The sequence below is a fragment of the Humulus lupulus genome, chromosome 6, assembly GCF_963169125.1.
Source record: "Humulus lupulus chromosome 6, drHumLupu1.1, whole genome shotgun sequence".
In the NCBI taxonomy this organism is placed as follows: Eukaryota; Viridiplantae; Streptophyta; class Magnoliopsida; order Rosales; family Cannabaceae; genus Humulus; species Humulus lupulus.
This window is the reverse complement of record NC_084798.1, coordinates 223129903-223149236: the sequence shown is the minus strand read 5'-3', so window position 1 is coordinate 223149236 and position 19334 is coordinate 223129903. Positions and strand designations below refer to the sequence as shown.

The 19334-nt window shown below is 31.5% G+C and overlaps 4 protein-coding genes across 4 annotated transcripts; 2 read left to right on the top strand and 2 right to left on the bottom strand.

The window, feature by feature from the left end:
* Positions 1 to 1183: 1183 nt before the first annotated feature.
* On the top strand, positions 1184 to 3066 carry LOC133786216 (cytochrome c oxidase assembly protein COX15-like). The gene is made up of 6 exons (XM_062225417.1): positions 1184 to 1497; positions 1677 to 1902; positions 1993 to 2238; positions 2362 to 2472; positions 2729 to 2791; positions 2896 to 3066. The coding sequence occupies exons 1-6, from the start codon at positions 1307 to 1309 to the stop codon at positions 3064 to 3066; spliced, it is 1008 nt and encodes a 335-aa protein (XP_062081401.1). The 5' UTR covers positions 1184 to 1306.
* Positions 3067 to 5218: 2152 nt separating this feature from the next.
* LOC133783552 (wall-associated receptor kinase-like 1) lies at positions 5219 to 6441 on the bottom strand. Its single transcript, XM_062223209.1, has one exon. It carries the CDS (start codon positions 6363 to 6365, stop codon positions 5415 to 5417), a length of 951 nt encoding a protein of 316 aa, XP_062079193.1. The 5' UTR covers positions 6366 to 6441; the 3' UTR covers positions 5219 to 5414.
* A 1480-nt stretch (positions 6442 to 7921) lies between these two features.
* On the bottom strand, positions 7922 to 11345 carry LOC133786214 (wall-associated receptor kinase-like 9). Its single transcript, XM_062225416.1, has 2 exons — positions 8519 to 11345; positions 7922 to 7978 (listed from the first exon to the last, which is right to left on the bottom strand). Exons 1-2 carry the CDS (start codon positions 9473 to 9475, stop codon positions 7922 to 7924), a joined length of 1014 nt encoding a protein of 337 aa, XP_062081400.1. The 5' UTR covers positions 9476 to 11345.
* A 4056-nt stretch (positions 11346 to 15401) lies between these two features.
* On the top strand, positions 15402 to 17771 carry LOC133786213 (uncharacterized). The gene is made up of 2 exons (XM_062225415.1): positions 15402 to 16933; positions 17024 to 17771. The coding sequence occupies exons 1-2, from the start codon at positions 15402 to 15404 to the stop codon at positions 17769 to 17771; spliced, it is 2280 nt and encodes a 759-aa protein (XP_062081399.1).
* The last annotated feature ends 1563 nt before the right edge of the window (positions 17772 to 19334 follow it).

The window sequence follows — 19334 nt, the reverse complement described above, 5'->3', positions numbered from 1 at the left end:
AAATACATTTTATTGTTAAAAAAAGTTAGTAGATGCTAAAACCCTATATGGGCTAGTAAAACCCTCACACATTGGCATTGGTATTGAGACAGAAAGAAAGAGAGATGTTCTGGAGCCGATTATCACCATTTTTGTTGGTGAAGAGCAACTGTAAGACTCTCTACAACCACCTCACCCAAGCAACATCATCTTCGTCTAGAGTTGTGAGGGAGGAGACCTCTAGATTTTTCTCCACCGGAATCGTACGGAGAATTCTGCATGACTTTCGATCTGCCCCTAAGGTTCTTCTAACTCTATCTTTAGAACTAAAAGATTGTGTTTTGCTAAATATTGTTATATGGAAACTTAGAGCCAACTTCAAACACTTTGAACTGAATTGATTAGCTTCAACTTCATTAAATACCAGTTTGAGACACTCAAAATGATAACTTTCTCGTTTTTATATTTTTGTAATTCATAAAGCATTCCCATAGTAGTCACAGATTTGATTGTGGAGTTCTTCAAAGTGCCATTGCAGTGGATAATCATAGCATGGGATATCAGAAAACATTTTTTTTCCATGTTTTGAGCTATGATATAAATATATATTTTTTGTTTTTAGGACTGAAATGGCTGGTTCCATGTCTGCTGTCTTCATTTCTATTTCGTATTCTAGATTTTTTGTTCTTTGTTTCAAATCAGTGCTCTTACGTTAAAGTTTATATGCAGATATTTTTATCTTTTAGTTGAGCATCATTACTTCTTGCAGCATCAGCTAGCAGTAACCCAAGACTGAAGTTTAAAAATTTCAACTTGGAAAAATTCATTGGTTTCATAAATGCCATTTCAAGCTCATTCCCTGCTTTAAAATTTATTTCTTGGAAATATTAGATATATATGTTTTTGGGTATCTAAGTACTTAGCTACATATGCGTCTATCATATTCTAAATTGCTAAGTTGATAGCGGGAAGTAACCACAAAAAAAGAAAAGTCGAACCTTTGAGGGTCCACTTGTACTTTCATGAAAGACGATATTTTTGCATATTTTATCTTTTGATATTATGTGTTTCTTATGGCGACCCTGTATTCCATGACAATTAAATGTGATGAAAGTCCTTGTTCTAATTCAGTTTCACTTGGGGATCGGACACAATTCATGTGTCATGTTCATGTATTTTAAATGTAATACATGTGTAACAAGTTTATAATGCAATTCAGGATCAGTATGTGGCATCTTTGAGAAATGTTTCCACCGTGCAATCTCTTAATTCAAAAAGTTATGAAGGACTGAAGCTACTTGTAAACGGAGGACCTCGTGCTCAGAAAATGGTTGGGATATGGCTCTTTGGCTCTGCTGCTTGGGTGTTTAGTATGGTCGTACTTGGAGGTGTTACACGACTAACAAGATCTGGTCTTTCGATGACTGATTGGAAGTTTAGTGGTGGGCTCCCTCCTCTATCGGATGAGGAATGGTTACAGGAATTCGAGAAGTACAAGCAGTCTCCTGAATATAAGCGGTTAGTGAAAGAAGAGCAGTACATGTATTTGTAGCATTGCTAATGGTTTGTGATGCTTAGCTTTCTAGTTTTTAACGGTTTTGAGGTGAACTCTTTTGGAGTTTGAACAAGGATTATTTTATGGCATTTGCTATAATCTTAATAATATTTTTTGAATTTATGGATGATGGTTTTTGCAGGGTTAATCGAGGAATGAGCATTGATGATTTCAAATTTATATACTGGATGGAATATGCTCATCGTATGTGGGGAAGAGCTCTTGGTATCATGTTTGCTTTGCCATTTTCATATTTTCTTCGAAAGGGATATATTACCGTACGACTTGGACTGAAACTCTCTACTCTTTTTGCCCTTGGTGCTGAGCAGGGTCTGATTGGATGGTGGATGGTTAAAAGTGGTTTAGAGGTAGGACACCTTATATTAAGTGTTTTTGCAAATTTGAAATAAAAAATGTTGCGGTTTGTGCTTTTAAATAATCTCTCTTTTTTCAAATAGGAACCGCCAACTGAATATGCACAGCCTAGAGTAAGCCCGTATCGGCTTGCAGCTCATCTCACTTCGGCATTTGTTATATACAGCGGCCTTCTTTGGACAGGTCTCTCGGTGGTAATGCCCGAACCACCTGCAGAATCAATGTCCTGGGTTAAGGGGGCTGCAAAAGTAAAGAGACTTGCTCTTCCTGTCAGCTTACTCGTCGGCATTACTGCTGTCTCTGGAGCATTTGTTGCAGGAAATGATGTTGTATGTAACTTCAACTGTTATTGTGTTGCTCATAATTTTTTACAAATTAATTAGTAGGTAGTATGCAATTTTTTTTGTTTTTTGCTAGTAGCATATCATGATAATGATTTTGTGAATTTCCAGGGACATGCCTACAATACTTTTCCGAAGATGGGCGACACATGGATACCTGAGGATGTTCTAGAAATGAAGCCACTTATTCGCAACTTCTTTGAGAATACCTCGATGGTACAGGTAATTTTCCTGTGGTGTTTCTTTACTGTGTATTAATGAGAGAATTCCTTAGCATGATTTAGGTTCAGTCTGTCATTGAATTTTGATTCACAGAGGTATTCACGAGATCTCAAATTCAGAAAAATAAATTTTAATCCATTGAACTACGAGCTCAATGGCTCAAACTCCGCACGACCAGTAGTTTCCTGAAATCCGTGTGAACCTATACTCATCCACTTTAGTTTCAATCGGCTCATTATGGTGGTTAACGAGGAAGGTGGATCTTCATCCTGCAGTTCGATATTTGATTGGAAGCAATGTTGGCATGGCTGGTCTTCAGGTACATATGTTTCGATAACTCAATTTCTATTAATGTTCTTCTGATTTTAAAGATCGAAACTTGGTTCTTCCCCTTGAACATGACTCCCCTTGTAATCATTGCAGGTTACCTTGGGGATATCTACCCTTTTGTCATACGTGCCAGTTTCCCTGGGCAGTGCTCATCAAGCTGGGGCTTTGACACTAATGTCACTGATGATCCTTCTCATTCACACTCTGAGGAAGCCATCACCCGCTCTTCTTAAATCTCTGCCTAAAGTTGCCAAGACAATCTAGCTTACCGCACAAATTTGTGCTGATGCCTGCCCTTTTGGTTGGTGTTTCTGTTCACGAGTTCCTTCTTATTTTGTCATAAGAAAAATTTGTTTCTTAAACGCATAATGCTCGGCCTTTGTTTTTCTTCTTCTTGTTTAGCTAATGTGATTTATTCAATTCCTCATTGTGGAACTTGAAACGTTGTAAATTGAAAAAAAAATACAAGGTCAATTTTCCTTCCTGGATGGTGCTTCATGTTACAAGGGCCTTTGTGGTTAAAGAAACTTACCACATTTTCGTTCATGGAGATCAACTAGAAAAAGCTTGATCGAAGAAGACGTACCAGAGAACATTGATTGATCAGATAAGATATTTGTACATTGGAATGAGGTTGTGAGAGAGTGGTGATAAAGAATAGCACGAGACTAGATAAAGTATTACAATATATTTTAATACTATCTTTTTCTTCAGTAGTCAATAATGCATGTTATATTGTTTAAATTTGTGTTGTAATAAATTATCTAATTGTTATATTGTAATAAGTTTTACAATAATGATATACAGAAGTGCATACAGAAGTAGAACATATAGTTTGTATCATTGGCAGTGTCACTGCTTGAAGATTTTCTTCAAGTTAATTAGATTGAAGAAAAGTTGAGATGAAAATTGTTGACGACCCACTACACAAATATTTGATTAAGAAATTTACTGCTAAAATACTTAAACTTTCATTTTTACTGACATTTAAATACCAAACTATTGTGTGCCGATTAAAACAGGAAATATACATATTAATACGGTTCCTCTATTTGTAAAAGAATTAGTAACAAATGGTACATTCTGCACTATTTTGGTCAATAAATTTCCTATAATATACAAATTAATCTTTTTTTTATATACTAATTTAGTAACACATTGAAATATAATAATTTTAGTTACATCTAATAAGAGAAATTCCTATCAAATACCCTATATTTCTAAAATCAGTAACAAGTTTATAATGCAATTCAATGTCAGTATGTGCCATGCATCTTTGAGAAATGTTTCCACTGTGCAGTCTCTTAATGCTTAGAAGATGGTTGGGATATGGTTCTTTGGCTTTGCTGCTTGGGTGTCTGGTATGTTCGTACTTGCACGTGTTAGAGCACTCACAATGGATGTTTTTCTCTATATTACAAAATATATCACCAAAACATACTTAATTATAATTTATCTCAAATTTTTACATTATAACATACATCAGCTTCTCTATTTTTTCTCAACATCATTTAAATATTATATTATTTTAAAATATTTTATTCATTTTAAAAAATAAAATAATTAAATATAATAATATCACAATCATATATATATATACAAAAGTATATAAAAATAAAAAAAATATTTATGATGAATAGTGTTTCACCACATATAGAGAAATACTATTCATTTAGGTAAAACAAAAATATAAGTTTACACCATTTATTGGAAGACTATTTAACCATTTTTCTCTATATTATAAAGAATAAAATATTTTACCTTCTCCATTGGGAGTACTCTTACACGACTACAATATTTGGTCTTTCGATGACTGAAACATTCCAAAAGTAGTCCACAATTTTAGGTTGTGTATATTCTAGCTTTTCATAATTATGTTGACTATCCTTAGAATCTTTATCAATTATTTGTATCATCTCTAGTTCCATTGCTACTTTTTTCATGGTAGGTCGATTCATTCCACTCAAATGTAAACATCTGTGTGCAAGGTCAACAACAATTAAGATCTCTTCTTTTGGTTCATTTTTGATAACTTGATCATCAAGAATGTCAAAGAGACTAATTTTTTCCTCCATTGTCATTGTGTAATATGTCGTCAAACATCTACCTTCTTTTAACCCTTGTTGTAGATATTGCTTTTAACCCTTGTTGTAGATATTTCTTTTTGTCCAATCAAGGGCTCAAGAAGAACCAATCCACATTGATTTTTCTTTTAATAAATAAATTATACATTTAGACGAAAAAATATATTAAGAATAAAGAAATGCTGTGTTTCGTACCAGAAGAGATCAAGTATCGATAAGGAGATTGAAATGTATACTTGTGTGAATATGATGTTCACCATCATTCTCACCTAGGCAATAAAAATTCATATAAAAAGAACTAATTGGAAAAATAAAAAGGCCAAAACCATACAAAAACACGAATACTACTATATTATATTACATAGTAAAAGTACCAAGCATTGAATGCTTATACAATCAGATGAAACCAAAGTTAACAATATTAACCAATAAAGTAAACCACAATATATAATTGATCTCTAAATTCGAGATAGAAAAAAATAAGTGAAGAGTTCTACGTACAAAAAGGATATTACTATTTGTTCACCCTTACAACAATGGTAATTCTTGATGCAACGAGAAGCTAGTAGCAGCACTATCAAAAGCTAACCCTGTTGACGATGTGGAAACATTCCAAGAGTAGTCTGCAATTTCAGGTTGTGCATATGCTAAATCTTCATAATTATGTTGAATACCATTGGAATCTTTATTATCAATGCCTTGAATCCTCTCTAGCTCCTTTGCTACTTCTTTCATGGTAGGTCGATTCCTTCCATTCAAATGTAAGCATCTCTTTGCAAGATCAACAACAATTAAGATCTCTTCTTTTGGCGCATCTTTGAGAACTTGACCATCAAGAATGTCGAACAAACTACTGCTCTTTTCCTCCATCGTCATCATGAAATATGTTGCCAAACTTCTTCCTTCCTCCTCTGACCTTGTTGCAGATATTGCTTTTTGTCCGGTCAAGAGCTCGACAAGAACCACTCCAAAACTATAAACATCACTCTTATCTGTGAATTGGCTAGACTGAAAGTATTCTGGATCTAGATAGCCAAATGTGCCATAAACTAAAGTGGTCAGGTGAGTTTGCTCTAAGGAGATAGTTCTTGATGTACCAAAGTCTGCTACTTTTGCTCTCAATTTTTCATCAAGGAGTATGTTCGTAGACTTGACATCTCGATGATAAATTGGAAAAGAAGCTGCTGAGTGTAAGTATGAAAGAGCTCCTGCAACTTCAGTTGCAATTCGTAATCTCATGTTCCATGTGAAAGGAAACTCTGCATTTTTGTCATGAATATACTCAGAAAGTGTTCCGTTTGGGATGAATTCATAAACTAGAAGTGGAACATCTGTCTCCAGACAACATCCCAATAGCCTGACAACATTTCTATGATTGATTTGTGTAAGAATGACAACTTCATTGATGAATTCAGAGAGTTTGGCTTCATCAATTATTTTAGACTTCTTTACAGCAACAATCTTTCCATCTTCCAACATTCCTTTGTACACAGTGCCTTGGCCTCCTTGCCCAAGAACTCTGTCTATATTGAAATTATTAGTTGCCTTCTCCAACTCTTTTGACTTGAACAACTTTGTTTGCTCGACATTGTTTTCACTTGAGTGTATCTGTTGTTCCAACAAAAGGCCACCATTTCGTTTGAAAAATGCTTTCTTGCGTTTAATTTCTTTTCTTTTCTTTATGAATATGTATAGTCTCCATGTACTAAAAAGTAGAACTAATAATCCAAGAGGACTCCCCACACCTGTTTATCATGTATGAATAAATAAACATAATCATTCATTTATAGAAATATGGAATTTTTTAAAAACTTATTCTTAATTAGTTTGTAATTTTAAATAAGCATAAATTAAACTGATTTTTTAATATTATTATTTCTCTTCTTCTAAACTTTAATTTTTTGATATAAGTTTTTTAATATATAAATTGAAATTTATCAAACATTTGATCTTTTTGAACAATGATTGTTAAAATTGTGTTTTTTTTACTAATTTTGATAAAAAATATTATTTAGGAATATTTGCGACAAAACTATCCAAAGTTTGAGGATTGTACGCGGCATAAATCCAATCTTTTTTTTAGCAGGAAAAATACCCAAAGTTAGTATAATAGTAATTTCGCCACTCTCTGCATATTGATCTCCGTTAGTTGGTGACTAGACCAATTTTTAGTATTTTTCACTGTAAAAAAAAAGATTGAGTCTATGATGTGTACAAACCTCAAACTTTAGGGTAGTTTTGGTGCAAACATTCTTATTGTTTATTATGACAAAATAGCCTCAATTATTTAATTAAAATTTGTGATAGATATAAAATGTATTTATAAATTTTTATTAAAAAGATGGTTGATTAAAATATATAGATATTGGCAGTAAAAATACATAATTTCTCAACACGTTACAGTTAAATTCCTAAGTTTTTTTCTTTTGCATAAAAAATACATCCTGTTATGTTTTTTTTGGTAATCGTAAGTACTTAGTAGTTAAGATGTGATTATTCCTTTTGGAAATGTGCTATAATTTCTTAAGAATTGATAAATTTAAAAGATATTTTCACTTCTAGTTTTATTCAAATATTAATAAAAAAATATATAATATAATGAAGTTGTTTTACTCACACAATTAATTTTGTGAGTAAAAGTATAAGATTTTTTTGTAAAAATGAGAGTAGGTGGATAGATGAGTTCTAATAGTAGAATAGTTATCCCAATTACATTATCTTATTATTTAATTTGTATATATGCGTGTAATTTTTAAATTTTGCTCCATTATATATTTCCAATATATATTATTATTGATTTTTATTTTTGGTGGAATGAATTCCTAGATGCACTACTATTATGAATTTTTACTATGTTTTAAATTAATTAACCGCTACAAAATATTATTTTATGATGAATAGATAATCACACATACACACAAAGAAAATTATATAAATATAAATATATATATATATATATATATGAATTAGATATAAAGACATACCTATAAAGATGGCCTTGCGTTTATAACTACAGTGATAGCCCCCGATAGTGTTCACGCAAGTAGAGCCTCCAGGGCAAAACGCTCTTCCCTCAATGCATTCATTAATATCTGAGAATTAAATAGCACATAATTTTTTTAGTTAATATAAAATTTATTAATTATTTATTATCATTAATATAGACTATAAAAAAAGATTACTGTAACTAATAATAAGTCCTGACTAATTAAAAAGTGCGGAAATTATTGGCTTTATTTGTTAATTTTAACATAATATATCTTTAAAACAAACAAAAAAAATAAATATTTATGCATATTATAAAATATATCATTATTATTATAAATATTTTGTTTTAATTTTTCATTTTGTAGGTTTATGTTATTCTTTTATATATAAATATATATATAATATTGATTATTTATTTAAATTTTATATGAAAATAATACAAATCTAATATATATATATATATAATTGATAAATTCTACAAATATAACTAACGTACCGACGTGCAGATTTGTATCTAGCTAGTATATATATATATATATATATATCAATATTTATATATGTATATAGTAAATGAAAGCTTAATATTTATATACAATTATAATTAATATTTGTGGGAGAGGTTTACCTTCACTACACCCACCCACCAGATAGGGATTCCCTCGAAACCCACCCCTGCACGAACAATCATGTATCCGATCTAAAGGGGATTTTAAAAGGCGGTAGTTATTATTGTCCGTCAAAGTCCAACAATGGAAGTTGCTAGTTCTGGTTGGCAATGGCATAACACGTGTTTTAAATACATCGAAATACGTACTGTTAAGGGACCAACTTAGCCGGACGGGAACATAATCCAGATCACCAAATGTTTTATGTTTATCAATTTCATCATAATCTATCAAGAATGCATATTTGCATTGGCAATGATTTGCAGGAGTACCAGAAGAATCATTATCCATGGAGATTTCGAAGCTGTTGCCCACAACATCCGAAGGGAAGACGACGGAAGTAGTACAACATTCAACGCCATCGCAATTACTAAAATCAATAATATTATGACTAGCTGATGTAGTTGTTGTACTATTGGATGAGCATCCATTCTCGAAGAGCATGTTGCCTGACTTTGTTACGAACTTGGCCAGGGCACCACAACTTACTGCAATGAATACATTGCCACGCGAATAGTAAAACTGGGTTCCTGCTAAATTTGCTGATTTTTGCCTTATTGTCTTGTTTCCGCAATCGAAGAAACTAATGGGGTTTCTCACCACAATCCATTGGGAATCATCGTATTCATAGCTATAATAATAATTACGAGGACCACGATTGCTGCTATAATAAGGTTCTAATGAAATATTAAGTACCTGTAGCTGAGTGTGTTTGAGAACAGGCGTGGAGTTTTCGCAGGAGATTTCAAATTGTTTGTCAAGAAAACATTTGGATGGTCCAATTCCGAAAGGGTATGGAATATCTACATTTCCACACCTGTCTTGGCAACGTAGTCTTGCAAGTGAAGCTAGTGTGGACATTGTCATCAATAATGATCCAATCATAATAACATTAACAAACAAGTAGTAGTAGTAGTAGTTCAACAGACTCATCATGAGTGCCTCTTTCTTCTTTATTGATCACTTATTTGTTATCTGGTATCACATTTAATCAAAAAAACACACATGTATAGTACTTCAATGGTGAATTAAACTTCAGTTTGAATATATAAATAATAAAAAATACTATAAATTGATAAGCAAATATCTAATTAATTAAGATACCATTTTAGCAATAAGTCAAACTAAAAGATATAAGGTTAATTAAACAACTATTTGATATATTGTGTTTTATCAAAATACACACTTAGTACCCCATGTTATTGATAATATTGTTTATTTAGTACCCTATAATTTAAAATTTTATATATTTGGTACCTTAAACAAATTTAATTAATGAAATTTTATCAATACGAACAAACTATCCTCAATTATATGGATTTCAAATTCAAATTTAATTATTTAATTACATATAACTTAGAACAATTTATTAGTCATATTTATAAAATTTTATTGATCGCATTTGAGTCCAGGAACCAAATATGTACAATTTTAAATTATAAGATACTGAATGAGTATTACCGAAAATATAAGATACCAATTCTGTATTTTGATAATACACAAAATACCAAATATATATTTACCCGAGATATATTAATATATAATATCTAAAAGCATGAAGTAATTACTAAATTCACTTGTATATATATGTTATAACTTGCAAATATATAATTTAAAACTTGATTTCGAGTACTCATATAAAAAGAGTAAAAAATAATTTATGGACATCATCAAGGAAAATATGATAGAGTGCTAATATCAGAGGATACTTCTATAGTATGTTCCAAGAAAGAGACATATTGATACACTTTTCGTGCTTCCAGTTATAATCTTAATTTTTTTATATAACAATATACAATATATTTATTTACTATTTCACATATGGATCAAATTTTTAATGATAGTGTACAAATTTTTTATAAATTTTGAATAATTCACCGTCCCTTATACAAATAAAGGTAACCTTCAATGACAACTTTATAGTCACAATATATATTTTGTGTGACTAAATATTACTTTTAGTAACAACAAAATATTACTTGTGACGAAAAGATCATACATAATCACAAGTTGTCACTAATGTAGTTTTAGTCACAACCTATTATTTTTTAGTGATAAAATTTGTTGTGACTAAAAATACATTTAGTGACAACAAATTGTGATTTTTTTTACAAATACTTTTAGCCACAGACTTCTTAGTGATGACATAGATAAGATGATTTTTCTTTAGTCACAAAATTTATTATGACTAAAACTAAGATTTTTTGTAGTGCCAAAACCAAGAATCAAACAAATCTATTTGATACAAAAATTTCACGTGATGAAAACAAGAAAAATGTAATGGTATGCCCCTTTTGGGGATGTATTACAGAATTACACTACATAATAATGGATTTTTTTTGGTGCAAGCAACTTGTTTCAAACATAAAAGAAAAAGCATGCATATATGCAATAAACTATTTAAATTTTGATTTCAACACTCTAAATAATCTCAAACTTTTTGAAAATTTATGGGAATAACACTAAAAATTATGAATTATGTTATATGTACAAGTTACTTTGCCTTGTAGCTCAAAATAATAAATTATATCTAGAAATGAATTGAATGATTCTGTGTAGAAATTTAAAATAAATACTCTACTTTCTCATAAGTATAAAATAAACTATACATTGAGAAGAAAGTAGATAAATAAGAAATTAAAAAACATCAAAAATAAATATAGAGGGATAAAATTATTTCCAAGAAACAGCAAGATATAGTATGAGTCTATGTGTTACTTACCAAAAGAGATCGAGCGTTTTTTATATTTCCCAGAGAGATCGACAAGGAAAGTGTTAATTATTTTTTCATCAATGAGAAACTAGGAAGGTATATTCGTGTGAGTATATGTGTGTTTTAGTGAGAATATATATAATATTTCAAAGATACATGAAATTAATTTAGGGAAAATAGAAAAAGAAAAAAAAAAAGACTTGTAGCAAATATAGAAGAATCGAGGAAACATCCACAGTTGAAAAGTCTTAGCTGAACCAAGAAAGAAGACTCGAGGAAACAAAAAGTCTTAATTTGCTTAGACCCTACCTTTTTAATTGTCTGTGTTTGGTCCATTTATTAGAAGATACTAGCCATCATCGACTAGTACTTGATGTGGTCCAGTAGTCAAGTCATCAATCAATATTTATGTTCATAAATTATATGAAAAGACATATTTTAGCTTGATGAACGAAGTCATTTATATGGATCAATCAGAATGCTTTAAAATAGTTGGATAAGAATGAAAAATTTGCAAGTTGAATAGGTCCATTTATAGACTTAAGCAAGCTTCTCGTTCTTGGAATCTTAGGTTTGATGAGATAATCAAAACCTATGGCTTTAAACAAAATATTGATGAGCCTTGTGTTTACTAATTAAGGGAAAATCAAATAGTGGTATTTCTGGTTCTTCATGTAAATGATATCTTACTCATTGGAAACAATGTTAAGAAATTATCATATGTGAAGAATTGGTTGAGCACTCAATTCTAAATGAAGGATTTGAGTGAAGCGAGTTATGTTCTAGGTATCCAGATCATTAGGGATAGAAAGAACAAACTCTCAGCTCTATCTCAAGCAACTTACATTGATAAAGTGCTTGAACGTTTGTCAATGACAAATTCCAAGAAAGGACGTCTACCATCCCGCCGTGGAATTCATCTTTAAAAAAAAAAACAGTCTCCCTAGACTCCTGAAGATGAAGATGCAATGAGAAAAGTTCTTTACGCATCTGCAGTTGGAAGTCTGATGTATGCTATGTTGTGTACTAGACCAGATACCTGCTATGCAGTGGGAGTAGTGAGTAGGTATCAGTTAAACTCAGGACCGAAACATTGAATAACAGTTAAACATATCCTGAAACATTTAAGACAGACTAGGGATTATATGTTAGTCTACAAGGGTGGTGTTTTGAACCTTGTAGGCTTGTAATGACCCAACTATTTCTAAGACCTTGGACCATTAGATCTACTATACATAGCTACTATTTTGGGAAAGATACATAAGAAATAATATAACTTTATTAAATCTCGAAATATTGTATCAAATACATAATAATAGAAAATATGGCATGGGTACCCATTGTTTAAAACATAAAACATAATTTTAAACTAAAGAAAATTGTTTACAAAACTAAATGCGGAAAAACATGATTTAAAAGACTAAAAATAAATAACTTCATCCTCAATCGACACGCAGTCCACACATTCCATCCACCCTCAACACACAAGCCAAGCTACCAAGAATCATTCCGCCTTCCATATTCATTTTCCTGCATCACACTAAAAATAAAGGAATGAGCCTAATGCCCAACAAGGAAAAACTACTAACACCATAAACATACATATAAATCATATCATAACATATGCTATAAACATATCATAACATATACTAAAAACATATTATAACATATTATAACATATTCCATATAAGACTATACTAATAATGGTCATTATGACATGTAATAAATCATCTACGTCCCATGTCTAATATTTGAGGTATGTTAGATCACATATAATGTATGATAACACATCTACGTCCCCTGTCTAATATTTAAGGTAGGGTAAATCATATGTAGTGTATGATAACACATCTACGTCCCCTATCTAATATTTGAGGTAGGGTAAATCATAACATAACATATTAAAACATAAACTTATCATAACATATTATACATAACATAACATATCATTCAATCATACAAGATCTAGCATATTTTCCTTACCAAAACCGGGATGCGAGAACAAATGCGGGGCTTGGAATACTCCTAAAACCAGCAATAGAATAGTGAGTATTTCTTAAAAGAAAGAGATGAAAAGACTAGAACTAAACCACCAAGAGAAATATTACCGAAAAGACACCTTAAGTTCAAAGAACTTAAAAATCTAACCACAAAATCATAACAAAAGTTAGAACCTGAATAAAAACTAAAGAAACTAAGGAATCAAACAGGATTGAACTTAAGAATATGGGTACATTTGTTGACCTTATAGATGGCCTAACTTCAATACTGAAATACTCTAATCCTTACTTCCCAAGTGTTTGGTAAAGCTTAAGAATAGTAAAGCTTTTTCTTTCCCAACCCAAGTGTATCTGTTTAACGCCCAAAATGTGACTACACTAAGCGGTAGTTGTAGTATGATCGGGCAGTCGATCCACAAGGAGGTAACCTAAAATCAAAAGGTTCGTAGAAAATAACACAAAAAGTTAGTAACAAGAAGTAAATAAAATTGTAAATGGAAAGAGGTTTGAGATTTTGGTATTGTATTTTTGATAAAGTGATGAAATGAGATAAGTGAAATAAATGTAAGATGTAATCAAGAGTTTGAGAAAATGAAAGGTTTCAAGATTCATCCATATGCTTGTTTAGTTACTTGGCTACTTGATTTACAAAAATACACAAGTAAATAGTTCACATCCCAACATTTACTTGGAAAATCTAACATTAAAGTCCATAGTTTTTCAAACAAAAGTTCATTTGAGTTATAAAGTTCTTTACTTTAAAAGCACAATGTTAATCTTATGAAAAATCTAAAAATGACAAAATACCCAAGGGCAATAATGCAATAGAAGATTAGACATAAAATTATGTATCAATATTACTTTTACTAATTAGAAGCACATAGAAAGAGCATGACTAATCCTATATACTATTAGCATAAGTAAATAAAGATAACAAAATAAAGATAGAGATGAAAGAACATAAATAACTCAAATATATTACATTACGAACATAGTAAATCAAAGTAGCAAAATAACATCACTTGCATATGGAATCATCCCTAACCTTCCTAGGAAGATTAGGCCATTATGCTCATGATTCTCACAAAATTATAAGAAGTAAATATGAGAAGAAAGTGAGTGGAAATTTTGCTATAGTTTCTCTACTCTAAAAATTACATACCAAATGTGAAGAAAGTGTCCCTATTTATAGATGGAGAAAATGACTAAAAAGAAATTAAACAACAAAATGGGGTTTACAAAATAAATCTGAAATATTAATAATAAAATATGATTTTGAAAAATCAAATCTTATTATTAATATTACCCTAGCTATTTTAATGTATAGTCAAAATGCTCCTTTTATAAAATACCACAAAAACATGATTTTTAAAGCTCAAAATAACAATTTACAAAGCCCAATACCCACAAAACATGGTTGGTGACACAAGAGGGTTTTGACCCATTTTTGGCCAATGAAAACGTGCCACATGGGCGGCTGGGTTGAAGAGAAGGCTGATGGGCTGTTGCAATTTGGGCCAAAGGCTGGGATCCTTGGGCGTGAAGATGCTGCTGGAAGGAGTGGGCCTGCGTTGGGCTAGCCTTTGTTTGGGCTGTTGGGTAGCTTTGTTGAAGGAAAAAGGAAGCTTGGTGATAACTCTACAAAATAGAGTTATTTTACCATATTTTATATGCTAATTGTTACTTAGTTCTTAAGTTTTTAATTAACTTATTAAGTTTTTATGTAATTTTTAATTTATTAGTCTTATTGTAGTTTTCTAGATTTTTATATGTTTTTATAGATATTTTATTATAATATGTTGTAGTTTAATTATTTGAAATTTGTGTTGTTAGATTATAAGTAAAAAAAATGTGATTTTATTGAACTTAATTGCCAAAGTAAATTAAATTTCAATTAGTATTTTCATGGAATCAATATGAGTTATTTTATAATTGAAAATATTTGATTCTAATTTAATATTTACCGGCATGGAGAAATGTTGATGATAAATGGGAGAAAATAAAAAAGGATCCTAGAAACCTTCGGCTAGGCCTTTCTGCCGATGGCATAAACCCACATAGTTCTCTTAGTAGTTCATATAGTTGTTGGCCAATCGTTCTCGTTGTTTATAATCTTCCTCCATTATTGGTTATGAAAAGAAGATATACAATGCTCACTCTATTGATATCAGGACCTACACAACCTGGAAATGATATAGACGTATTCTTGGCTCCATTAATTGATGATTTAAAAATATTGTGGAATGGAGTAGAAGGTTGTTATGATAGGTACAAGGACGAGTATTTTACATTAAGAGCGGTCCTATTATTTACTATCAATGACTATCCGGCTCTATGTAATTTGGCTGGATGCACTGGCAAAGGCTATAAAGGGTGTGTAGTATGCGGTGACCATACCTATTCGAGATGGTTGTACAAATCTAAGAAAGCATGTTATATGGGGCACAGACGATATCTCAAACTTAATCATCCTTATCGCAAATACAAAAACTCTTTTGATGGTCGAGAAGTGCTTGACTTGCCTCCTGAACCATTGAGTGGAGAGCTCATATTTGAAAAAGTTCAAGACATCAATATTCAATTTGGAAAACCAGATAGAGAAAAAAAGGAAATCACTAAAGTTGGCAAGGGTAGAGGACAACAAAATGACAAAGAGAGAGGAAAACGCAAGCGCAAAACGAAAGAGAAAAACACGGAGAAAGGCAAAGTGATAAACGATGACTTGAATTCATCATCTTGGAAAAAAAAGTCCATCTTTTTTGACTTAGAGTATTGGAAGACTTTACTTGTCCGACATAATCTTGATGTAATGCATATTGAGAAGAATGTTTGTGATAGTATAGTTGGGACACTTCTCAATATTCCAGGAAAAACAAAAGATACTCTTGCTGGTCGTTTAGACTTAAAAGAAATGGGAGTGAAATCTGAATTACATCCTAAAGTTGGTGATAATAAGCGTACTTATTTACCACCTGCATGTTTTACATTAAGTAAGGATGAGAAACGTCACTTTTGTGAAACATTGGCCAATATCAAAGTTCCAGATGGGTATTCTTCTAACATACGCAATTTAGTTTCAATGAAAGACTTGAGATTGATTGGATTGAAATCCCATGATTGCCATGCTTTAATGCAACAATTATTACCAATTGCCATAAGATCAGTTTCGCAAAAGCATGTAAGATATGCAGTAACAAGGATGTGTTTTTTCTTTAATGCTATTTGTGCTAAAACTGTGGATCCATCAAAGTTGGACAAATTGCAAGATGAAATAGGGAAAACATTATGCATGTTTGAGAGATATTTTCCTCCAACATTTTTTGATATCATGATCCATTTAACAGTGCACCTTGTGCAAGAAGTGAAACTTTGTGGACCAGTTTACTTGCGTTGGATGTATCCTTTTGAAAGATATATGAAGATATTGAAGGGATACGTTAGAAATCGTTATCGTCCAGAGGCAAGCATTGTGGAGAGCTATATAGCTGAAGAATCTGTTGAGTTTTGCTCAGAATATATTGCAAATGCAGAAACCATTGGAATTCCAAAACCTCGCCAAAATCCAAAAGGTGAAAGTAAAGGTATATCTAGCGGTCGTCTTGAGAATGCTAATGAAAAAGACTTAGAACTAGCACATCGAAATGTTCTAGAAAATACAACTGGGGTACAACCATATATCGAGTGAGTTATCTAATATTTTACTAATATTTTTTATTAATATTTTTATGTACTTAATTATATATGCTCATTTTTTCATGTCTTTCAATGAAGTGATCATTTATCATGGTTGACTCAACAATATCCTTCAAGAAGAGAAAAATGGATTCGCGATGAACACCACAAAACATTCAAGAGTTGGTTTCAAGAAAAAGTTCATCTAGACATAAAAGATCCTTCAAAAAATGTGTCAATGAACTTAATATGGATTTCAGAGGGGCCTTCACACATGGTTGTTAAGCACGATGGGTATATAATCAATGGCCAACGCTTCAATACTAAAGCGCTTGATGATAAGAGAGTAACCCAAAATAGTGGTGTAAGTATCATAGCTAGTATTGCACAATTTTCTAGTGCCAAGGATAAAAATCCGGTCTATTCAGACATGACATTTTATGGCATTATTGATGAAATATGGGAGCTTAATTATCATTCATTTAAAATTCCTGTGTTTAAATGTAATTGGGTTGAAAGTAACAATGGAGTTAAAGTTGATGAATTAAGCTTCACACTAGTTGATCTAAAGAGATTGGGCTATAAGAGTGAACCATTTATTTTGGGAACTCAAGCGAAACAAGTATTTTATGTTGAAGATCCGCTTGATTCTAGATGGTCTATAGTTTTATCGACCCAACCGAGAAACTTTAGTCAAGAAGATCAAAGTGACAATCATGTACTAGAAGAACTTAATAATTTTACAAATGAACTAGCAGACATCGTAAATTTTGATGATGCGGAAGTATCAGCAGGTTCATATGCACGTCAAGATGTTGAAGGAGTATGGGTTGACCAAATAGTATGAGGTTTCACATCTTAACATACATACACCTCAATATTTCTTTAGTGTTTTATTGATTTTTTAATATTTCTTGAAAATTAACAAATAATTAATTTGTCAATTTCAGGTTAAATGTCTAATCACGAAGAGGATCCCGAGCAAGCGTACAATAATGATCCTAAATAAAAAAAAATAAAGAGAAAACGAGGGAGCACCCAAGGAAAATATACATTGAAAATGAAATCTAAAGGGGTTCAAGAAAAGGTGAAATACAATAGAAGATCACAACCTATAGGCAAAGAAGCAACACGATACTCTACTTATTTAGGAGCTTTAGCACGCAATGGATGGATTCCTATTAATCTTCCAGATTGGCATCATGCAGATGAAGTTAAGCTGGACATGATATGGAAAGAAATTAAAGTACGTAATATTTATTTATTTTTTTAAAAATTACTTTTGTTTCTTTTTTACTATATTAAAATAATACCTATTTCACAATTCTTTTTGAAGACTGCATTTGACTTGGATGATGATGTGCGACCACAAACACTATCAATTGTTGGTAGGGATTGGCGTGGGTTTAAGTCTAGATTAACAAGAAACTACATACTGAAGTACATGGAGGATCCCATTTATAGGGCAAGGAATCCTCACACATTGTTGTACCCACCCACCATATATCCCGGCATTACCCAACCGGTGTGGCATAGTTTTGTGGCGAGTCGAACTACACCAGAATTTCGGGTGAGAATATCCATGTAATAAAACATATTGTGCTAGATATACATATTATTATTTTTTTCAAATTTGAAAAAAGAACAATTAACATATTTACTAATCAACTATTTTCAGGAACTGAGAAAGTTACAACAAGCTAGGCGTGCTGCAAATGATAACCTTCATCGACTTGGGCGTAAAGGTTACCCTAGTTTAGAATATGAAATGGTGAGTTTACTATGAATTGTATTAAAATAATATTTTTCTTAAAATAATGGTTAGCACTAATATATATTAATGTGTAATTAGCAACAACAACTTGGCACGGAGGAGGAAATTGAAAGAGCTATATTATGGAAAGAAGCTCACAAGGATAAAAAAGGAGAGTATACAAAAGATTTTGATAAAGAAGTAGCTAAAACAATAGTAAGTTTGTTACAGTTATTTTACTTGATGAATGATTACAACTAATTACAATAATATAATTTGTTAATTTTTAATGATTGCAGGACTCTCTATTTGAAAAACGAAATCAAGGGGAAGTTGTTGAAATTGGTACAAATGATATACTTAGCCAAGCTTTAGGGACTCCTGAATCCTATGGGCGTGTTCGGGCTAGAGGACATAATGTTGGATTAAGAGATTTTTTTCCAAAGTCAAAAGGTGGTGTAAGATCACTTCATGAGAGACAAATTGTTTATGAAAAAGAGACACGGCACAAATATGAAATAGAAATTGAAAGTTTGAAGAAGCGCACAAATGACATTGAAAAACATTTTGAGAAAATGATGAATGACAATCTCATTATCAATGTTTACAATAGCTTGGACGAGCCTTTTCTCCTTTCTTGGTAAACTAAATCATTCT